Source organism: Macaca mulatta, chromosome 20 (genome assembly GCF_049350105.2).
Source record: "Macaca mulatta isolate MMU2019108-1 chromosome 20, T2T-MMU8v2.0, whole genome shotgun sequence".
In the NCBI taxonomy this organism is placed as follows: Eukaryota; Metazoa; Chordata; class Mammalia; order Primates; family Cercopithecidae; genus Macaca; species Macaca mulatta.
In genome coordinates, this window is record NC_133425.1 from 21,294,251 (window position 1) to 21,318,141 (window position 23,891).

At 38.5% G+C, this 23,891-nt stretch overlaps 1 protein-coding gene across 1 annotated transcript in view; it reads left to right on the forward strand.

Moving 5' to 3' along the window:
• The window catches only part of ABCA15 (ATP binding cassette subfamily A member 15), a 178,540-nt gene that overhangs the window by 68,712 nt on the left and 85,937 nt on the right, over positions 1–23,891 (forward strand). The window contains exons 9-15 of the mRNA XM_028841598.2: positions 2,113–2,286; positions 3,478–3,656; positions 5,709–5,843; positions 18,500–18,629; positions 19,865–20,019; positions 20,255–20,410; positions 21,059–21,269. Of these exons, the coding sequence (XP_028697431.2) occupies positions 2,113–2,286; positions 3,478–3,656; positions 5,709–5,843; positions 18,500–18,629; positions 19,865–20,019; positions 20,255–20,410; positions 21,059–21,269 (1,140 nt within the window). The remainder of the gene's footprint in view (positions 1–2,112; positions 2,287–3,477; positions 3,657–5,708; positions 5,844–18,499; positions 18,630–19,864; positions 20,020–20,254; positions 20,411–21,058; positions 21,270–23,891) is intronic.

Sequence of the window (23,891 nt, forward strand, 5' to 3'; positions counted from 1 at the left end):
TGATTATTAATATAGTTAGATTAATATCTACCATATTTGTTCAATAGTATTCTATTTGTTGCCCTTATTCTTTGTTTCTACTTTTGTCTTCCATTCTTTCTCTGCCTTTTGTGGTTTTCCTTGAGCATTTTATATGGTTCCATTTTCTCTCCCCAGCATATCAGTTGTACTTCTTTTTTCTTTTTTTACTTTTTTTAGTAGTTGCCCTAGAGTTTACAGTAATTCAAAATTACTTTAAAATAACACTATATTACTTCACTAGTAGTGTGAGTACCTTATAATAACAAAATAATTCTAATTCCTTTCTCCCATCCTATCATGGTTGTCATTCATTTCATTTATATATAAACACACATAAATATATATACCTAAGATATATGTATACATAAATGTACATAATCAAATTCATTGTTGCTGTTATTTTTGTGAATCAACTCTTAGTTGTTAGATCAATTAAGAACAAGACATGTACATCATGATGACAACAGTTAATAATACTATATTGTATACTTCAATTTTTTAACTTTTATTAAGTTCAGAGACACAAGTGCAGGTTTGTTACATAGGTAAACTTGTGTCGTGGGGGTTTGTTGTACAGATTATTTCATTACCCAGATATTAAGCCTAGTACCCATTAGTTATTTTTCCTGATCCTCTTTGTCTTCTAACTCTACACCCTCCAAAAGTCCCCCATGTGTGTTGTTCCCCTCTATATGTCCATGCATTCTCATCGTTTAGCTCCCACTTATAAGTAAGAACATGCAGTATTTGGTTTTCCATTACTGTATTAGTTTGCTAAGGATAATGGCTTCTAGCTCCATCTGTGTCCCTGCAAAGGATATGATCTCATTCTTTTTTATGGCTGCATAGTATTGCATGGTGTGTATGTACCACATTTTCTTTATCCAAAGTAAATATTAAGTATTCTCTCTCCACCCGACCCCACACACACAAATATGAGATGATGTGTCAATCAGCTTGATTGTGATAATCATTTTACAATGTATAGGTATATCAAATCATCACATCATACACTTGAAATATATACAATTGTTATTTTTCAATAAAGATGGGGAAAAAAGATTTTACGTTACCTTCACTTATTAATTCTTTGGTGCTCTTCTTTAAGTGGATTAGAGGTTCTAACCTAATCTACATAAAGAGATTCAGGTTTCACTTTTCTTCTCTTAAAATAATTTCTTTTAATGTTTCTTGCAAGGCGGGTGAACTGGCAACAAATTTCCTCAATGTTTGTTTGTCTAGGAAAGTCTATTTCTCTTTTACATTCAAAGGATAATTTCACAGGGTGCAGAATTTTAGATTGGAAGTTTTTTTCTTCCAACACTTTAAATATTTCAATCCCCTTCTGGTTTTGTTTCTGAAAAGAAGTTGGATGTAATTATCTTTGTTCCTCTATAAGTAAGGTATTTTCTTCCTCTGGCTTTTTTCAGGCTTTTGTTTTCTTTAGCTTTGATTTTCCGTAACTTGAAAATGATTTGCCTAGTTGAAGTTTCCTGGCATTTATCCTGCTTGGTGTCCTCTGAGTTTTCTGGGTTTGTGGTGTGGCGTCTGACGTTAATGTGGGGGAAATTTGCAGTCATTATTGTGTCAAATATTTCTTCTGTTTCTTTCTTTTTTCTACTTCTTATGTACTCATTATGCATTTATTATACATTTTGCAATTGTCACATGGTTCTTGGATATTTTGTACTGTCCTTTTTTTTTTTCAGTCTTTGTTTTCTTTGCTTTACAGTTCTTGAGATTTTTATCCGTATATCTCTAAGCTCAGAGATTCTTTCCTTAGCCATGTCCAGTCTATGAATAAACCCCTCAAAGGCATTCTTCATTTTGGTTACACTGTTTTTAATCGTTAGCATTTCTTTTTCATTCATTCTTAGGATTTTTATCTCTATACTTAAATTGCTTACTAATTTTGCCTGCTGTTTACTTTATCTATTAGAGCCCTGTGCTGAGGGAAGCAATGTTGTATAAAACAGTCAAGTTTCTGTTTCTCACAGCACTTATTTTCGTGCACACATCAACAAAAATATTTGCATGTTAGATTCTTGAAGATTGCTTAAATTGACCTTATAATTTTCTTCTTAATTGCAGTGAATATTGCAGTTGCTTTGGGAGGTTTGTTTTTTTTCGCTATCTACTTTCCAGCTGCTGGCCTCCATGTCTACTATGGAAAAATGACATTTATCCAGAAGCTGGCAGCCTGTCTCAGCTCAAATTTTGCAATGGCATTGGGAGTTAAATTTCTAGCTGATGCAGAAACATGGAGTGAGTATTTACCTTGTAATTTTTACAATGTTTCTAGTAGATATATCTTTGGTATCTGATTGGATATTTCCAATTCTAATATTGATTGAGACTGCTAAACTCCCCTTCAAAAAACTGCAGTACTTTATACCACCACCTATAGACGTGAGTGCTTCCGCATTCTGTATTAGTATTTCCACAATTTCCTGCAAGCCTCCTCTCTCTCCTTTTGGAGTTGCCTCCTGCTGTCTAATGATAGATGGAAAGTGACACAGTCTGCTTTTAGTATCCTCCTTCCTTTTACTATGAGCGCGTATCTATGCAAGAATTCTTCTGTTCTTCTGTCTTTTGGTCAGCATTCATCCCTACTTTTCAATGGTTATGTTTTTCTAAAATTTTTTATTTCCATGAACATTTGGCATGAGGAGGGGTGGAGAGAGAGGAGCCACTGTCTTAACAACCCATAAGCCTGCTTATTTTTGTTAAACCCTATTTTCCTGACTTTTATATATGTAACAAAAAAATTTTTTTTTTTTTTGCCTATGTGCTGGGAATGTTTTTATTTAATGCTTTCTTGTATAGCCTTGTATATAGAAGCTGCCTTTGTAGGAAGCTATGGTGTGCCCCAGACATGGAACTTTTTCTTACATATATAATTTTTTTTTTTTTTTTTTTTTGAGACAGTCTTGTTCTATGGCCCAGGCTGGGGTACAGTGGTGTGATCTCAGCTCACTGCAACCTCTGCCTCCCAGGTTCAAGCGATTCTCCTGCCTCAGTCTCCCGAGCAGCTGGGATTACAGGCACCTGCCACCATGCTCAGCTAATGTTTGCGTTTTAAGTAGAAACGGGGTTTCACCACGTTAGCCAGGCTGGTCTCGAACTCCTGACCTCAGGTGATCTGCCCGCCTAAGCCTCCCAAAGTGTTGAAATTACAGGTGTGAGCCACCACACACAGCTACATTTTATTTTTGTTTCAGTCTTTTCCAGTTATTTGCTTGTTTGGGGTATAATGGGGAGCATATTACCTGATTAGTTACTGAGATGCCCTCAGGGGCAACCTAAATTCTAAGGGTGCAAGAAAGTGACTGACTGTAGTAGGGATCTCCAGAAAGCATCAACACAATTATTTTCTTAAGTATTTAATTTGATATAGATAAATAACTGTTTTAACCTCAGTTGGCACCAAATTCATCCTCTGCTGTTATGTCTTAGGAGTTGGACTTAAATGGAGTAACATCTTCTCATCAACTACACTGGATAACTTTTATTTTGCCCATGTGCTGGGAATGTTTTTATTTGATGCTTTCTTGTATAGCCTTGTGGCCTGGTATATAGAAGCTGTCTTTCCAGGAAGCTATGGTGTGCCCAAGCCATGGAACTTTTTCTTACAGGTAAGTTATAATTCTTCTGTTATTGATAGAGGCACCATCCTTATGAACTTCATTTATGATATTTATAAAAGCACTGTCTGTAATAGAATCAGTAGGTCAGGTGGAAGAACCATTTTCATTTACACTCCAGCCATACTAATTCACTAGCCATATCCTAATCCCCTCTAAGCCCTCCAGTAAACGTAAATAGTGGTAGATGATAGCTTGTGACCGGCTGGGCACGGTAGCTCACGCTGGTAATCCCAGCACTTTGGGAGGCTGAGGTAGGTGGGTCCCCTGAGGTTGGGAGTTCGAGACCATCCTGGCCAACGTGGTGAAACCCTGTCTCTACTAAAAATACAAAGAATTAGCCAGGCGTGGTGGTGTGCCTGTACTCCCAGCTACTCTGAAGCCTAAGGCAGGAGAATCGCTTGAACCCGGAAGGCAGAGGTTGCAGTGAGCCAAGATTGTGCTGTTGCACTCCAGCTGGGGTGACAGAGCGACACTCCATCTCAAAAAACAAAAAAAAAAAAAAAAAAACTTGAGACCTCAAACTTTACAAATTATGAGTCATCTATCACTTTTATAGGAAAATGTTTTATAAAGGATTAAACTCTGGCATAAAGAAATTAATATATGATGAGGCCAATACAGTGACTCCCGCCTGTAATCCCAGTACTTTGGAAGGCCAAGGTGGGTGGATCTCCTGAGGTCAGGAGTTTGAGACCAGCCTGACCAACATGGCAAAACTCCATCTCTACAAAACTCCAAAAATTAGCTGGGCATGGTAGCGGGTGCCTGTAATCCCAGCTACTCGGGAGTCTGAGGCAGGAGAATTGCTTGAACCCAGGAGGTGGAGGTGGAGGTGGAGGTGGCAGTGAACCGAGATCACACCATTGCACTCCGGCCTGCACAAAAAGAGCGAAACTCCATCTCAAAAAAAAAAATTAATTAATTAATTAATATATGGTGGGTCTTTATATGCTAGGAGAGGTTAGTTATGTCTGGGCGCACACCACCTGCATTATTTCCTTGGTTAGGTCAGATCTCCTAGAGTCAGAATCACAGAAAAAGGGGGAGCATTTGCATTCTGACCTCTCTTCTCAGTATTTTTTCATATTATCTTTCACTTCTGTATCGCTCAGAAAAGAAGATCCAATAGAGTAATATAATACTGTTTGCTATGGGCTCATCTCTCAGTGATTTTCTTTTGTCTTCCTTAAGATTTTTTTCTTTTCTTTTTTTTTTTTTTGAGATGGAGTCTCACTCTTGTCACTCAGGCTGGAGTGCAGTGCAGTGGCGCGATCTCGGCTCACTGCAAGCTCCGCCTCCCGCGTTCATGCCATTCTTCTGCCTCAGCCTCCTGAGTAGCTGGGACCTCAGGCATGAGACACTGCACCCGGCCTTTTGTTTTGTTTTGTTTTGTTTTGTTTTTGGATATTTATTAGAGACGGGGTTTCACCGTGTTGGCCAGGATGGTCTCGATTTGACCTCATGATCCACCCGCCTCGGCCTCCCAAAGTGCTGGGATTACAGGCCTGGGCCACCGCACCCGGCCCCTTACAATTTTAATAGAGTAGTCTGCTTTTCGGCTGGGCACCGCGGCTCATGCCTGTAATCCCAGCGCTTTGGGAGACCAAGGAGGGCGGATCACCTGAGGTCAGGAATTCAAGACTGGTCTGGCCAACATGGCAAAACCACGTCTCTACTAAAAATGCAAAAATTAGCCAGGTGTGGTGGTGCACACCTGCAGTCCCAGCTACTCGGGAGGCTGAGGCAGGAGAATTGCTTGAACCCAGGAGGTGGAGGTTGCAGTGAGCCGAGATTGCGCCATTGCACTCCAGCCTGAGCAGCAAAGCAAGACTCTGTCTCAAAAAAAAAAAAAAAAGAAAAAAAAAAGGATGGTCCGTGTTTTATGCCCAGGGTGTTCAGACACTAGCCAATTAGCTCCAAAATTTTAATTTCAAGAAATTTTGTGCAATCCTTCTCAGTACAAAAGCTAACAGACCAAAGTATTGTTTAATACTGCCTTTCCGTGCCATGGCAGTGATTGTACTTTTCTTCCCTTCATAGCGCTCTTACTGGTTTGTGGAATCACCTGAGAAAAAAACTGAAGTAAGTCAATTTTATGAGCAAATGCAAAGCAAGTATTTTGAAGCTGAACCAACGGATTTGAGAGCAGGTATCCAGATCAAACATTTGTGCAAGGTACTGTTTCAAAGATCTTTTATTCTTGATGAAACTGAAGCTTAGTTTACAGTTCATTGTAAATGCTGGTTACTGGAAATACAAAATAAAAATTAGATGTTAATAACAGGTCATAGCCATCATGTTTACTTCCTTTGAGAAAGATAAAATATATATAGTATATAATCAAAAGTGTCATTTTCTCCTCCCTCCAGAATATAATTAGATTTTGTTTTTTCTTTAACATTTATTTTATGTTCAGGGGTACATGTGAAGGTTTGTTATATCAAAAAACTCAGGTCATAATGGTTTGATGTCCAGATTATTTTGTCACCCAGGTGACACTAAGCCTAGTACCCAATAGTTATTTTTTCTGCTCCCCTCCCTTCTCCCAACCTCTACCCTCTGGGAGGTCCCAGTGCCTGTTGTTCCCCTCTTTGTGTCCATGTATTCTCATCATTTAGCTCCCACTCTTAAGTGAGAACATGCGGTATTTGTTTTTCTGTTCCTGTGTTAGTTTGCTAAAGATGATGGCCTCCAGTTCCATTCATGTTCCTGCAAAGGAAATGATCTCGTTCTTTTCTGTGGCTGCATAGTATTCCATGGTGTATATGTACCACGTTTTCTTTATTCAGTTTACCATTGATGGGCATTTAGGCTTATTGCATGTCTTTGCTATTGTGAATGGTGCTGCAGTGAATGTACATGTGCATGTGTCTTTATGACAGAACAATTTCTGTTCCTTTGGGTATATACCCAGTAATGGGATTGCTGGCTCGAATGGTAGTTCTGCTTTTAGCTCTTTGAGGAATTGCCACACTGCTTTCCACAATGGTTGAACTAATTTACACTCCCCTAACAGTGTATAAGCATTCCCTTTTCTCTGCAACCTCACCAGTATGTTACTTTTTGACTTTTTTTATTTTTTTATTTTTTTGAGACAGAATCTTTGCTCTGTTACCCAGGCTGGAGTGCAGTGGCGGGATCTCAGCTCACTGCAAGTTCCGTCTCCTGGGTTCACGCCATTCTCCTGCCTCAGCCTCCCGAGAAGCTGGGACTACAGGCGCCTGTCACCACGCCCGGCTAATTTTTTGTATTTTTAGTAGAGACGGGGTTTCACTGTGTTAGCCAGGATGGTCTCGATCTCCTGACCTTGTGATCCGCCCGTCTCAGCCTCCCAAAGTGCTAGGATTACAGGCGTGAGCCACCGCGCCCGGCCGACTTTTTAATAATAGTTATTCTGACAGATATGAGTAGTTTTGATTTGCAGTAGTTTTGATTTGCATTTCTCTAATGATCAGCAGTATTGAGCTTTTTTTCATATACTTCTTGGCCACGTGTATGTCTTCTTTTGAAAAGTCTCTGTTCATGTCCTTTGTTGACTTTTTAATGGGATTTTTTTTACTTGTAAACTGTTTAAGTTCCTTATAGATGCTGGATATTAGACTTTGTCAGATGTATAGTTTGCAAACTTTTTCTCCTATTCTGTGGGTTGTCTGTTTACTGTGTTGATAGTTTCTTTTGCTGTGCAGAAGCTCTTTCGTTTCATTAGATCTCACTTGTCAATTTTTGCTTTGGTTGCAATTGCTTTTGACATCTTCATGAAATCTCTGCCAGAGTTGATTTTTGTATATGGTGTAAGGAAAGGATCCTATAAACTACAACTTATATTTTAGTGTGGATAAAAGTGCTTAACAATTGAATGAAAAATAAGATAATTGTAGCACACAGTATATGCCATTAGGAAAATAAATAGAGCGATGATCTATTAATTGAGAGAAGGATGGACAGAAGGAACATTTCTAATAAGTTATGTTATGTTAATGACAAGTTATGTTAATGAAGCATCTCTGAAAATATGGCCATTGTGGATGCTACGACCCTCTCCAACAATATAACCTCAGTTGAACAGAGCCACCTCATCCCAAATTAGGCTCGTTTTCCTGGAATAGCCTACATCCAGTGACTGCTCAAGGTGGGGATATTAAGGCCTAGCTTTTTCCTCCAGCTCCAGTCAGCTCTGAATGGTCATCCAAGCTGCAGAACTCCTTGTGTGGTTGACCTTGTTGTCACTGTATGTACTGTAGCCCTACTATTCTCTCTCTCAAATTGGTATCCTTCCTTTCTTCACACAGGTGTTGGGCCCACACACTCCTGCATGCTAATTTCTCTTATATAAACTTCCTGGATGCCAATTTTCATCTTACAGTTTACTTCCCAGGGAACCAGTTAGTGATTACTGATACCCAGAGTTGCCAGAGAAAGTAAATGATAAGATAAGTGGTAGACTGTGGTACAAGTTAGCAGTACAGTGTTCATATGTGGTGAATTGGGATGATATACCAGGGGAAATAAATGTATCAGTTAGTGACATCCATCAAGCATTTGAAAAATATGGGATTAGTAGTAGTTACATGGACTATAGAATTGGATAGGTATTGCTGGGGGAGAACGGATACATGGACATTGTTTACGATTAACCATCAGAGGCTAGGTGTTATAAAATCTAGTGAGCCTCCCAGGAAACATATAAAGAGATTCTCATCCGCAGTAGCCAAAGAAAAGAAAAAAACTGAGAACTAAGCCCCAAACTTAATCAAAAGAATAAGAGAGCTCTAGAAAAGCTTAAATTCATAATCTGTGCGGGTTTGCTTTACCAGGACTTTGAGTCGATGCTATAAAGGATTGTGGAATTGGGAGCAGGTGAAGGTATTTTGCACATGGGAGGAATATGAATCACTGGAAGCGGAGGGTAGACTACAGTTGGCAGGCTTCACGATGTTCCCCAGTGATCCTCACCTCCTGATATTCACACCCTTGTCCAGTCCTCTCCTGTGTGATCTGTATAATACAATGGAAGTGAAAATACATGCTTTCCAAAACCAGTTCATAGCAGGTATTGTGAATTTTACTTTGGTCTTCAGTTGCTTGCCCTTAAGTAAGCCACCATGTCTTTCAAGCTGCCCTGTGGACTTGCTTCTGTGGACAAGAACCAAGGCTTTCCAATATAACCAGTACCAGCTTCCCAGCTGTGTGAGTGAGTCCCCTTGGAAGTGGATGTCTTGGCTTCTGTCAAGCTTCAGGTGACTACAGTCCAAGTTAATACCTTGACTGCAACCTCAGAGAAACCCTGAATCAGTCCCATCCAATGAATCTACTATATGACTGTTTTGCAAGTGGACCCAGAGAGCATTTATCGAAGCATTAAGAAATGTGCTAATAAGAGGAACACCAGCATCATTGGGAACTGTTGCCAATAGGAGATATTATTGCAGAACTGGACTCACTGATAACAACGGAGATATGATTCAAAAATAATCGCGATCAGGGTGTGGCACAGGCATGAACAATTTTCCTAATAAGTGACAAGTTTGGAGTGACAGTCTGGGGCACTTGATCTACAAATGATGGTTAATAAAACACAATTTCCTGGAGGCAAGATAGATGGGCAGCCAGCGAGGGCATTGCTCAAACCATACAACCAGAAGTGTGGATGAATGAATCATTAGGAGCTGGAGGCAAGGCACCCAGTAGTAATTAATGGTCTCCTCCATCCTTTTCAGTTTTCAGAGCTGACACCTATTGACTGGAGGAGGGGCTTGATTGCTAAGTGGAAGCAGACTGCAAAACTAAGGCAAAGGCACATGATAATGATTACCCAAGTCTTTCTGCAAAAGGACCTATAGCTATTTGTCTAGGTAATACTCAGAGATGCAAAGTGTCCTCATAGTCCCCTTGTTTAACCAGGGGTATGTGCAGGCTAGGTAATAAATGAAATCCTGGTCCTTGTCTGGCTTACAGTAGGTACACTGGGACCGTGGACACACCCAGTGGGCATCTCCACAGCTGTCACATGTACAATTGGAAACGACATACTTTGTAGCTGGTGTAACCCTTACATTGGCCCCATGGCCTCTAGAGAAGAGCTGCCCCTACAGGGTCAAATCAAGTTGAATCCTTTGAAACTACCTACCTCCACTAGCCAAGATGGTAAATCAAAAGCATTGTTACATTCTGGGGAAGTGGCAGATATTAGAACCACCTTTCAAGAATGTATTACTAGAGGCTGGGCGTGGTGGCTCATGCCTGTAATCCTAACACTTTGGGAGGTTGAGGCAGGTGGATCTCAAGGTCAGGAGATCAAAACCATCCTGACTAACACAGTGAAACCCCATCTCTACTAAAAATCCAAAAATTAGCCAGGCTTGGTGGCACGCTCCTGTAGTCCCAGCTACTCGGGAGGCTAAGGCAGGAGAATCACTTGAACCTGGGAGGCAGTGGTTGCAATGAGCCAAGATGGCGCCACTGCATTCCAGCCTGGGTGACAGAGCAAGACTCTGTCTCAAAGAAAAAGAATGTATTAGTAGTGATCTCTGGTCACATTACCATTTAAGTTACCACTCTGGTTCGTGCAAAAATCCACCCAGATGAATGCTGTGGGATGACAGTGGATCTACCACAAACTCAAGTAAATAGTTGACTCAGTTGCAGCTGTGTCTAGTATCATTTGCCTGTGGCAGGAGATTAACACAACCTATGGACATAATGTGAGACCATTGATTTGGAACATCTCTCTTTCCATCACTATCAGATCAGAGATTTTTGTATTCATTTGAAATGAACACCAATATATATTTACTTGTGTCCACAGCTGTAAAGATTCTTTGGCCGTCTGGCCTAATATAATCTGAAAGGACATGGACTGGCTATTCATCTTGCATCTGGCCAAAGATTTCTTGAATAAGACCTCTAAAGCACAGACATCAAAGCAAAAATTGGCAAATGGAATTGTGTCAGGCTTAAAAGCTTCTGGCCAGGCATGGTGGCTCACGCCTGTAATCCCAGGACTTTGGGAGGCCGAGGCAGGAAGATCACGAGGTCAGGAGTTTGAGACCAGCCTGGCCAATACGGTAAAACCCTGTCTCTACTAAAAATACAAAAATTAGTCGGGCGTGGTGGCGTGTGCCTGTAGTCCCAGCTACTCAGGAGGCAGAGGCCGAAGAATCACTTGAACCCGAGAGGCGGAGGTTGCAGTGAGCTGAGATTGCGCCACTGTACTCCAGCCAGGGCGACAGAGTGAGACTGCATCTCAAAAAAAAAAAAAAAAGCTTCTGCACAGTGAAGGAAGGAAACAATCAACAAAGGGAAGACACAGTTTACAGACTGGGAGAAAATATTGCAAACTATTCATCCAACAAGGGATTAATAGCCAAAATATAAAAGGAACTGAAACAACTCACTAGCAAAAAAAAAAAAAAAAAAAAAATCCAATTTAAAAATAGGCAAGAGATCCAAATAGGCATTTCTCAAAAGAAGTAATACAAAGGGCCAACAGGTATATGAAAAACCTGTCAATGCAGCTAATCATCAGGAAAATGCAAATCAAAACCCCAAAGAGATATTATCTCAACCCAGCTAAACTGATATTATAAAAAAGACAGAAAATAATAAATGCTGGTGAGGATGGAGAGAAAGGGAAACCCTTGTGTACTATTGGTGGGAATGTAAATTAGTACAGCCATGCTGGAAAATGGTACAGGGGTTGCTCATAAACCTAAAAATAGAACCATCATATGATCCAGCAATCCCACTGCTAGATATGTATCCAAAAGAAAGGAAGTCAATGTATCAAAGATCTATCTGCACGCTCATGTTTATTGTAGCATAACTCACACTAACCAAGATATGGAATCAACCTAAATGTCCATCAGGAGATGAATGTGTAAAGAAAATGTGGTGTATATACACAGTGGAAGATTACTGAGCCACAAAAAAGAATGAAATCAAGTCATTTGCAGCAACATGGATGGAACTGGGGACATTATGTTAAGTGAAATAAACCAGGCACAGAAAGACAAACATTGCACGTTCTCATTCATATGTGGAGCTAAAATAATTCATTTCGTGAAAGTAGAGAATAGAGTGGTGGTGACCACTGACTAGAAAGGGTAGTGCAGAGTAGGGCATAAAAGGGGGTTTCTTGACGAGTACAAAAATGCAATTAGATAGAAAGTGTTTGATGGCACAATAAGGCAACTACAGTTAGTAATAATTTACTGCATATTTTAAAATAGGAGAGAAGGTTTAGACTTCTTTTTTTTTTTTTTGAGACAGAATTTCACTATGTCACCCAGGCTAGAGTGCAGTGGCATGATCTTGGCGCGCTGTAACCTCTGCCTCCCTGGTTCAAGCAATTATCCTGTCTCAGCCTCCCAAACAGCTGGGATTACAGGCACATGTCAACATGGCCGGCTAATTTTTGTATTTTTAGTAGTGACAGGGTTTCACCATGTTGGCCAGTTTGGTCTCGATCTCCTGACCTCAGGTGATCCGCCCGCTTTGGCCTCCCAAAGTGCTGGGATTATGGGTGTGAGCCACCATGCTCAGCCTGGACTTTTCCCAATACAAAGGAATAATAATAAATGTTTGAGATGATGGATATCCCAGTTACCCAGTTTTGATCATTACAAACTGTATGCTTCTAGCAAAATATCATATGCACCCCATAATATATACAATGATTATGCACCTATGAAAATTAAAAATAAATTGTAAAAAGTAAAATTAACTTAAAGTTATATGGGTATACAAAACTTAATGCTTTCAAACCTGAGTAAGCAAAAAGAAATCTCATAAAGATAACGTAGGAAATTACCTTGATAAAACAAAAAATACTGTGTTTTAGGTCAGTTACCAAAAAAGTAAAGAACCTTCTGTAGTGTGACAATTTTGAAGACATTTCTATTTTTATTTTACCAATGATGTTAAAGCCAGCTTATTTGTTAAAGATATACATAAGTCACATGAACTAAAAGGAATTTGAGTTAATTACTGTATATTTTATATGAGTGCTCCTCTAAGTTAATCTGAAGAGAATTTCTTAAGGGAGTTTTGGCCAGACTTTACATGTAGACACAACACATAAAATAAAACATGTACATATGTGGAAACATACCTAAACACACACATATGTACACACACACAAAGACGCTGTAGCTTTTATTTTAGAATTTTAGTCTTGGGAGAGTAATACAAACTCACAAATTTATAAAGGAGAGTTAGATCCAAATTATATTTCTGACAAAATGAGACTTGTTTACATGACTAAACTTTATTTTCTCTGCTAGGTACTTTCTCTAATTAAGACTGTGGACCAAAATTTTTGGTAAAGTAGCTTTCATAGCAGTTTGACTTTTTAAAAAACAAACGAAACAGTCCTTTTCTTTTTTCAGTTTTGAATAAGTTTAGGATTAAGTATTCCAATGCTTATGTTTAGCTAGGACTGGCTAAATTGTATAAGACAACAAAATCTCCAAGTAGACTTGCGTTTTTAGTAACAAATCTCCTCTCTTGTGTGCTGGCCTGGTTTGCTTACTAGTCAATGAAGGTAGGGAAGCATTCGAGGAGGTTTCTTTTTTGGCTTTTTTTGCCCTGCCTCGTAGCCAAAGCAAAATGTTTATGTTGGAGAGAGATACCTTATAATGTTGATCTCAGCTCAAGATTTTGACTCGTCTGATCTGGAAGCCTAACTTTTATGAACATTTACCTAGTTCTTTTTCTTGTGGACTAATAATCCTTCAATTAACTGTCCCATCACTATAAGTGATTGTTAGCCAGGCAATCCTAAATGGACATTTCTGAAAAATGTTCAGGTTGCTGTAATTTGTCAAGCCATTAATTTGAAAGCCCTTTAAGACTTTTTTATTCTTGGCTGGAATGCTGTAAGCAATGAGTTTTATTTCAGCATCAGTAGAAAAGTCAGCAGATTCAGAGTAGGCTGGAAAAATCATAGAGGACTTAGAAGGCTCTACATGTCAACTCTATAGTTAGAAGTTTTTGAAAGAGTTTGAGAATGACCATTTCAGCTGTGAATGTTTTAAACATAATTTTCCCATTGGTTTAAAAATGTGCTCCAAAATGGCCCATAATGGTGGCTCAAATCCCAGAAAACCTAACATTCCTTCATGTTTGAGAATCCCATTTTGTTCTTATTAATCTCTTGAGAGCAAAGATAATCCCATTAATCCTGTCAGCAAATGTCAGGAGTGTAGACTGGTGTTTTAGATGGTAGTGACCATCCTAGTGGCTTTTAGAATCTTCGTCTACCATTAGAATGTTTTCTTACTCTGAGAATATTTTTAGAAGCAAGCAAGGGGAAAGAGCCAAATCATTTAAAAATGCACATAAGCAAGCCAAAATGAAACCAAAATCAGAGTGTTCACAAAAACTTTAACCCAGGCATGCAGACCAAACAAAATATTAAACTAGGCATGCAGGCCATGTGAATTCACCAGAAATACATGCCTCAGACACAGGATATAAATTATGTAGAATCCAGGATACTCAAACCAGAAGGGTAGTTGTCTTTATACCAGAAAGGACTTGTCATAAAAGAAAGTCTTATCATTCTAGGAGAGAGATAAGGTTCTTTACTAAGGTGGCCTTACAACCAAAACAAACCCCATATGAAGTCATAAACCACTCACCAAAGTGAGGGAGGATGAGAATCTGAGAAGAGATTCACTGGGGCATAAAAAGTAACTCATGGAAGCAGAGAATGTAGAGTCCTCAGTTGTACCACATTTGATTCTAGGGGCTGCTGATTCTTCTGAGGTGAGCTCACTTTGATCCCACTTCTGACACCATTTATATCAATAACAGAGAGAGGCTCTCTAAAAGAAAATGGTATTTACTTGGAAATAGAGCATTCATGTGTTTTGGTAAATTGTATATATATATATATTCATGGAAGCAAAGAATTATAAAGATTTTTAAAGGAGAATTAAGAGGATTATGTGATTGCTTCAGATAATTACTTTTGGCTACAAGGATTAATAACAAGCATGGTGCCAGTCTGAGGTCAGATAGGCAGTTGCTGGGCAGATGTCTTTACAGAAACATTTTTTGTGTAGGACTGCAATGGCCTTTATGCAAGGTTGTGGTTTCTTTTTTTCTTTTCTTTTCTTTCTTTCTTTTTTTTTTTTTTTTTTTTTTTTTTTTTTTTTTTTTTTTGAGACAGAGTCTCCCTCTATTTCCCTGGCTAGAGTATAGTGGTGTGATCTTGGCTTATTGCAAACTCTGCCTCCTAGGTTCAAGCAATTCTCTTGTCTCAGCCTCCAGAGTAGCTGAAATTACAGGCATATGCCACCATGCCTGGCTAGTTCTTGGATTTTTAGTAAAGACAAGGTTTCGCCATGTTGGCCAGGATGGTCTCAAACTCCTAACCTCAGGTGATCCACCTGCCTCAGCCTCCTAAAGTGCTGGGGTTACAGGTGTGAGCCACTGTGCCCGGCTGCCAGGTTGTGGTTTCTGCAGAGCCTTTTGTGATAGCCTTTGTTATTAGGCATTTGTACATGAGAACTCTCTCTTCATGGCCTTCCCTAGATGTATTTATTAAGGTGTTTTTTTGTTTGTTTGTTTGTTTTTGTTGTTGTTGTTGTTGTTTAACACAAGTGACCTCATTTTGATTTGGACAACGTTCATACTACATTCTAATCTTCTAATTGAGAACTGTTTCCTGGAAACCCAAACCTGAAACAGCACCCTTGGAGCTGATACTAGATGAGAATGAACCAGATGGTTGAAAAGCTAGGAACAGGCCAGGTGCGGTGGGTGGCTCACGCCTGTAATCCCAACACTTTGGGAGCCCAAGGCGGGTGAATTACCTGAGGTCAGGAGTTCAAGACCAGCCTAACCAATATAGTGAAACTCCATCTCTAATAAAATACAAAATTAGCCAGGCGTGGTGGCAGGCGCCTGTAATCCCAGCCACTTGTGAGACTGAGGCAGGAGAATTGCTTGAACCCGGCGGGGCGGAGGTTACAGCGAGCCAAGATCACGCCACTGCACTCCAGCCCAGATGACAGAGCAAGACTCCATCCCCCTCTCCAGGAAGAAAAAAAAAAAAAACAAAAAAAAAACTAGGAACAAAAAATTCAAATAGAAAAAAATCAAAACCCTTGGGTTGGAAAGCGCTTCACATGTTGATTATGTTTTGAATCAGAAGTGGTGCCAGTGTACAATTGGACAGGCAGGACCATTCTGGCTGTTGTGAGGACGGTGAGTGGAAACAAGAAGACAAATTGGAGGTTTTGATAGTAGCTCAGGTAGGATATGATGGCACCATGGACTAGGCTGGTGGCACTGGAGATCGCAGTATAAAGATTCAAAACAGGCCAGGTATGGTAGCTTACACCTGTCATCCCAGCACTTTGGGAGGCCGAGGCGGGTGATCACTTGAGGTCAGGAGTTCGAGATCAGCCTGGTCAACATGGTGAAACCCCGTCTATACTAAAATTACAAAAATTAACCGGGTGTGGTGGCAGGTACCCGTAATCTCAGGAGGCTAAGGCAGGAAAATTGTTTGAACCTGGGAGGTGGAGTTGCAGTGAACCGAGACCGCACCACTGCATTCCAGCCTAGGTGACAGAGTGAGACTCTGTCAAAAAAAAAAAAAAAAAAAGATGCAAAATGTGTTTTAAGGTTATAACTGAAGACTTATGTATAGGTTAGATGTGGGATTGAGGGAAAAGGAAGAAACTAATGTGGCTGTTGGTTTAGTGGCTTGAGGAAATGGGGAGTTAGTTGACCAGTTATGAATATTGGAGATACTGGGGAAAAGTCACAGTTTGATTAGTTTATTGTTGGTTTTTAAATGAAAGTTTGGGAAATTAAGAGCTTACTTTTGGATATAGGAACTTCAGACATTCATCCAAGTAGAGATTTCAAATAAGCAGTTGCAGGCCTGATGCTTAAGTCTGTGGAGAAGACAGTATAAGACACCTAGGGAGAAAATGCCTACCACCATTTGGGATTTTTAAAAACTTAAATAGGTTTTTTTTTGTTGTTTTTTTGTTTTCTTGAGACAGAGTCTCACTGTTGCCAGGCTGGAGTGCAGTGGTGTGATCTCAGCTCACTCTAACCTCCGCCTCCTGGGTTCAAGCAATTCTCGTGCCTCAGCCTCCTGAGTAGCTGGGACTACAAGTGCCCGCCACCACACTTGGCTAATTTTTGTATTTTTAGTAGAGACGGGGTTTCACCATGTTGGCCAGGATGGTCTCGATCTCCTGACCTCGTGAGCCACCTGCCTCGGTCTCCTAAAGTGCTGGGATTACAGGCATGAACCACCACACCCAGCCCAATAGTATTTTTTTCTATTACACAAGATGTTTGCCTTTATTCACCATCTATAGGTTGTGTTAGAAGGAAAATATGCTTTAATTCTTAATGATATGGGCTTGAATCCCAACTCTTCCATTTAAGTATTGTGTTTCTTAGACTGTTTTCACCTCATTTAAAAAAAAAAAAAAATCTAACCTAAATCTTCTTACTAGCTTGTATAAGTACTCAAGTTGGCTCCTAGGTACCCATGTCTGCTCCAGACAAGCAAATATTAATATGCCATCTCTCCTTGAAAGTTTAAATTTCAGGCTGGTTGGTTGCCTGGAAACCTTACCTCTAAGATGGGTTCAAGAAAAGTTATAATTTCATAGATTTTTTAGCTTCTACTTGTTGCTAGACTGGGAGTGATTCTTTTTCCACCTTCTTGTGTATTAAGCAGAAGCACTACTAGTCTACACATAAAAAATTTGAGATAAATATCCATGTGTGATTTTCAATTGACAGTTCTCTAAATTGGGCCAAAGACATTAACTGAAGAAGATTGTGGCATTATAAGTTCAAGATGGAAACTGAAACAAAGCAGTCATCCATTGGATCAACAGATGATTGGATAAAGAAATAATTATGGTATAAGCCGGGCACAGTGGCTCACACCTGTAATCCCAGCACTTTGGGAGGCCAAGGCGGGTGGATCACCTGAGGTCAGGAGTTCGAGACCAGCCTGACTAACATGGTGAAACCTCGTCTCTACTAAAAATACAAAATTAGCCGGGCACGGTGGTGCATGCCTGTAATCCCAGCTACTCGGGAGGCTGAGGCAGGAGAATCTCTTGAACCCAGGAGGTGGAGGTTGCTATGAGCCAAGATCGTGCCACTGCACTCTAGCCTGTGCAATAAGAGTGAAACTCTGTCTCAAAAAACAATTTTAAAAATTAAAAATAATAATAATTGTGGTATGTACACACGATGGAATACTACTCAGCCATAAAAAAAATGAAATCATGTATTTTGCAGTAACATGGATGAAACTGGAGACCACTCTCTTAAGTGAAACAACCCAGCAACAGAAAGTCAAATTCTGCGTGTTCCCACTTATTAGTGACAGCTAAATATGTATACATGGACATACAGTGTGGAATGACAGACATTGGAGACTCAGAAGGGTGGGATTGTGGGAGATGCATGAAGGATGAAAAATCACTTGAAGCAGTGTTTATTATTTGGGTCATGGTTACACTAAAAGCCCAGACCTCACCACTATACTATATATCTGTGTAACAAAATGGCGCCTGTACCCCTTAAATTTATACACATAAAGTAAAATAGAAAAGAAAGCAGTAATGAATAAGATTGCTCAGGGAATGTTTGTATATCTACTGTGACATTCTAAACCTTGTGTTATGCCTTCAAATATTTCTTTTCATAGTTTCATTCCTTTACACTTTGATTTTTCTTCTCATAACTGATGATGTATTGTGTCTTTGATAGCTGGTATGAGTGCTTGTTCTTTCAATGTGATTGTGATAAAGTTAGTGTTTGTGGGATTTTTCCCATAGGTATTCCAAACGCACAACACTACCAAAGTAGCTGTAAATGACTTGTCTTTGAATTTATATGAGGGGCAGATCACTGTTCTTCTAGGACATAATGGGGCAGGAAAATCCACCACTCTGTCCATTCTCTCAGGTAGGTGTTCCACTCTGTTAAAAAAAAAAACTGTAGATAAAGCAATGAGACTTTTGTGTATCCTCTTGATGTTCACAGTTTAGTGATTTCTGTGATACATACTTTAATAATCTCCTTTATTTTCAAGTTTGCAAATAATTGTTATAAAATTTAAAATTAGTATTTATTTTGGGGAAGAGGAAAGAGGACATTACATAATGATAAAAAGGTCAATCTACCAAGAAAACATAACTATTCTTAATATGAATGCAGTCAAAGAACAGAGCATCAAAATGCTCAAAGCAAAAACTGATAGACTTGAAAAAAGAAATAGACACATTTGCAATTATAGTTGGAGACTTCAACACCACTCTTCTGGCAATTGATAGAACCAGTAAACAGAAATTATTAAAGTTACTGAAAAACTTAACAGCACTGTTACTCAAAACAATCTAATTGACATTTATAGAAAATTCCACTCAGCAGAATACACTTTTTTTTTTCTTTTTTTTTTTTTTTGAGATGGAGTCTCGCTCTGTTGCCAGGCTGGAATGTAGTGGCGCAATCTCAGCTCACTGCAACCTCCGCCTCCCAGGTTCAAGCAATTCTCATGATTACAGGCACGCACCACCATGCCCAGCTGATTTGTGTATTTTTAATAGACACAGGGTTTCGCCATGTTTCCCAGGCTGGTCTCAAACTCCTGAGCTCAAGCGATCCACCCACCTCGGCCTCCCAAAGTATTGAGATTACAGGTATGAGCCACTGCGCCCGGCCTGCAGTAAGTGAATAGTTTCTAGTGTGTAACATTTTAATTCCTTTAATAATTTTTCTCATTATATAGTTTTGAGTTATTTTCTTAGTAGTTGCCCTGGGGCTTACCATATACACCTTAACTTAAGGCAATGCACAGCTTAAAACAGAATTCATAAATGTCAAATGGCTGATGGGCAATGCTGGCATGTTGTAATATGACACTCACTCATGTTTTTATTACTCAAATGATTTGCACTTATTCATACACATTGAAACATAGAACATACAGTTAAATAGGAAATTACAAAATAAATTACTTCTAAGTTCATCACCTCAAAAATAACTGTCAGTGTTTTGTAGCATTTTCTTCTGTGTGAAATATTGCTAATGCTAATGAGTCATCTCTGTGTAAATTTCAAAGTTGATATGCTAATGAGCAGTTTGTTTCCACGTTCCCTTATGAAAACTAAGTTTCTGTTATGTTTTCTACTTGATTCCAGGTCTCTATCCTCCCACAAGTGGAAATGCCTATATTAATGGATACAGTATCTCAAAGCAGATGGTCCAGATTAGGAAATCGCTGGGCTTGTGTCCCCAGCAGAACCTGTTGTTTAATTACTTGACGGTATCAGAACACCTTCATTTCTATTCTGTGGTAAGCAAAAGAAAGTTTCCTTTTCCCCCAGTCTATTCATGTGCTTCAGGTAGATTAGCTACTACGAATATTCTTATTCTTACAAAGTTCGAAATTGATTTTAATGAATTCTTTAAACATAAAGAAAAGCAAAGGGAATAAATTACTACATGAATGACGTAAGAGAAAAGCTGGTGTAATATGTTTCTAAGAGTAAAGTTGGAAGCACCAAGTAAACTCTGGCTCCTTTTTCTAGATAAAAGGAGTACATGGAAAGATGACGCCTACTGAAATTGACCGCATGCTGGCTACTTTTAACCTGCTAGAAAAGCGTAACAAATTGTCAAAGTCACTGAGTGGAGGAATGAAGCGCAAACTCTCCATCATTATAGCATTTATAGGGGGCTCCAAGGTAAACAAACAAACAAACAAAGCCAAATATGGATTCCCACTGCATTCTGCAGCTACTCTAAAAGAATCAGCTGACACAAATTTGAGAACTGCTATGGAGCTAACGTTCTAAATATAACCTCCTAAATGAAAATCAGATGGGATTGACATTGTCGATCTCGTTGGTATAAAATGGCCATAGGTTTGAAATTATTCCAGCATTCCTAATTCAGTTTTTTCTAAACTTTTTTTTGAGACAGGGTCTTGCTCTGTCACCCAGGCTGGAGTGCAGTGGCACAATCATGGCTTAAAGCAGCCTTAACCTACCTAACTCAAGCAATCTTCCCTGCTCAGCCTCCCAGGTAGCTGGAACTACAGCCACATGCCACCACACCCAGCTAACTTTTTACTGATTTTTTAAGTTTTTTGTAGAGATAGGGTCTCACTATGTTGCTCTAACTTTTGGGCTCAAGTGATCCTCCACTTTGGCCTCCCAAAGTGCTGAGATTACAGGTGTGAGCCACTGCACTTAGCCTCTAAACTTATTATCTTAGCCTAGTTGAACAAGTGAAAAAGCAAAATCAGAGTAAGCTCCATGACTGGTAAGACAATAGTGGTACCAGTATAAAATATTTAACAATGGTCATGGATTTGTTTTCCTGGTCTTCAGGTAGTGATACTTGATGAGCCAACGTCTGGCATGGACCCAGTCTCAAGGAGGGTCACCTGGGATCTCCTGCAGCATTTTAAACTTGATCGTACCATCCTACTGACCACCCACTACATGGATGAAGCTGATGTTCTGGGTGACCGCATAGCCATCATGGTCAAGGGATCCGTGCGGTGCTGTGGCTCTTCAATTTTCCTGAAAAAGATATATGGTCTGTCTCTCCTTGATTATTCTCAGGATATTGATGCCTTCATAACATTCTTCAAACATATGTTTTATTGTTTTTTTCTAGGTACCCAAAACTTCAGTGATTCCTTCTGTTCTATTAATTAGTATTCAACTATGAGCTCTTTGAAATAATACTCCTTTTTTTCAAAATTATTTCCCTCTTTTGTATTTATTGTTTTATCCAAAATTTCTGTTCAGTTTTTCCACATGGCTTCTACTTAAATTTTAATTTGCCCAAATGCATGTGTGCTTTCAAAGAGTTAGATAGATAGACAGACAGACAGAGAGACAGGTTGATGGATTATAAGGGAAACGTAGTGAATCAAACATCTGCTGTTTCTTGTTTTTCAAAGAAGTACTAAATTGCTTCTATATGAGTGGAATAATTTATTACAATATGAAAAATTTTTCTAAACTGTAAAATACCAAATGTGTCCTAATAGCTTCCTTACCTTTTTAAGGCCATTATTCAAAATTACCTATACATCAGTCGTCTTTGACTCTTTAAATATAATTTTGACACGAAATAGTTCCATGATTCTAGAAAGTTTTTTTTGAGCCTTTTTCATCAATTCACCTCTCCCAGAGGCAATTACTTTCTGATTTTATTACCATACATTAGTTTTGCCTGTTGTTGAATGTCATATAAATGAATTATATATTATAATTTTGTTCCTGGTTTCTTCAGCACAATACATTTGAGATTAATCTATATTGTTGCATGGATCAATTGTACATAACTTCAAATCTTCATAGATTTTTATGTTGTTTTAGGTCATTTCTATCATATGATGTATGAATTCAAATATCATAAGCAAATGTGCTATGAATTTAAAGATCTTTCTTGGTTAAAAATCCATCTTGTGAACTTAAAGATCTCTCTTAAAAATTCATCTTGGATAAAAATACTTAGTAGTGGAATATTTTGGTACTTACTGGTGAGGTTCTTGGTCATAAATTATGTGTGTGATGTTTTGAAAGGTTCTTCAAAGTGCTTGTAATATTTTATACCACTCAGCGTGTTTGAGAATTCCACTTACTCCATACCCACACCAACATTTTGGTTTGCCTTTTGGGTTTTAGTCATTCTGGTGGGTGTGAAACAGTTATCTCGGTGTTTTTAATTTTTATTTCCCTGAAGAATAATTATATTGAGTTCATTTTCATGTATAAGTTGGCTATTTGCATAAATTCTTTTGTGAAGTGTTTAAGTCTTCTGCCCACTATTACAAGTTGGTTATCTTTTTGATTGAACATTTGTAGTTCTTTCACATATTCTTCATGTGAGTTCTTTGTCAGATATATGGATTGTGAATATTTATCCAAATGGGTTCCTTGCCTACTTATCTTAATAGTATCTTTTGATGAGTGTAAATGTTTAATTTTAAGGCTCATTTATTAATTTTTTTGAAGATTTTTGTGTCCTTTCTAGGATATCTTTGCCTACATAAAGGTTGCAGAGATCTCCTATATTTTCTTCTTGATACTTTACAGTTCTAGCTTCTAAAGGTTTATGACTTATTTCAAGTTGACTTTTGCAAATGGTGTTGATGTTGATTTTTTTCCCCCTGTGAGTATCCAGAACCATTTACTGAAACACATTCCTTTTTCTAGCGAATTGCTTTGGCACCTTTGATAAAAATCAGCTGACTATGTATAAGTGGGTCTACTTTTGGTTTTTCTATTGTTTCATTCATCCATAGGTCTATTCTTTTACAAATACAACAGTCATGAATACTGGATCTTTATAGTAAGTTCTGAAAATAGGTAACATAAGTCTGTCAACTTTTTTCTTGTTTTCCAAAATTGCTTGAGCTATTATAGGCCCTTTATATTTCCCTATAGATCTTAGAGCCATTTTGTTAAATTCTACAAAAACTCTGGTTGAATATTGATTGGGATCTCTTTGAAGCTATGTATCATTTTGGGAAGAATGGTCATCTTCAATATTGAGTCTTCCAGTATATGAGCTTCATATTATTTATTGGTTTATTTAGGTTTTGTTTAGGCCATTTTTGGCTATATTTTGTTCATTGTCAAGGTCTTTCATTAGATGTATTCCAAAGTATTTCATTTTTATATTTATGCAAATGGTAGTATTTAATGTCATTTTCCAATGTTTCTCTTGTAGTATTTATATATATAATAATTTTATATTGACCTTGTGTCTTGTAAACTTGTTTATTCATACATTAGGTCTGATGATACTTTTGTAGATTCTATGCACAATCCTATTACTTGTGAATCAGAAGATTTTGCTTCTTTCTCATCTTTATGCCTTTTATCTTTTTCTTTTGACTTATTGTCTTATATGGGACTTACAGCACATTCTTGAATAGGATTGATAAAAGTAGACAGACTTGACTTGTTCCTTATCTTAGAGGGGAAATGTATAATGTTCATCATTAAGTATGAGATTTCCTGAAGGATTACTTGGAAGCCTGTTACCAGTTTAATGAATTTTCCTTTTTTGCTAGGAGGTTTTTTTCTTTCTTTTTTTTTTTAAAGTTTTATTTTAAGTTCTAGAATACATGTGCAGGATGTGCAGGTTTGTTACATAGGTAAATGTGTGCCATGGTGGTTTGCTGCATCTATCACCCCATCA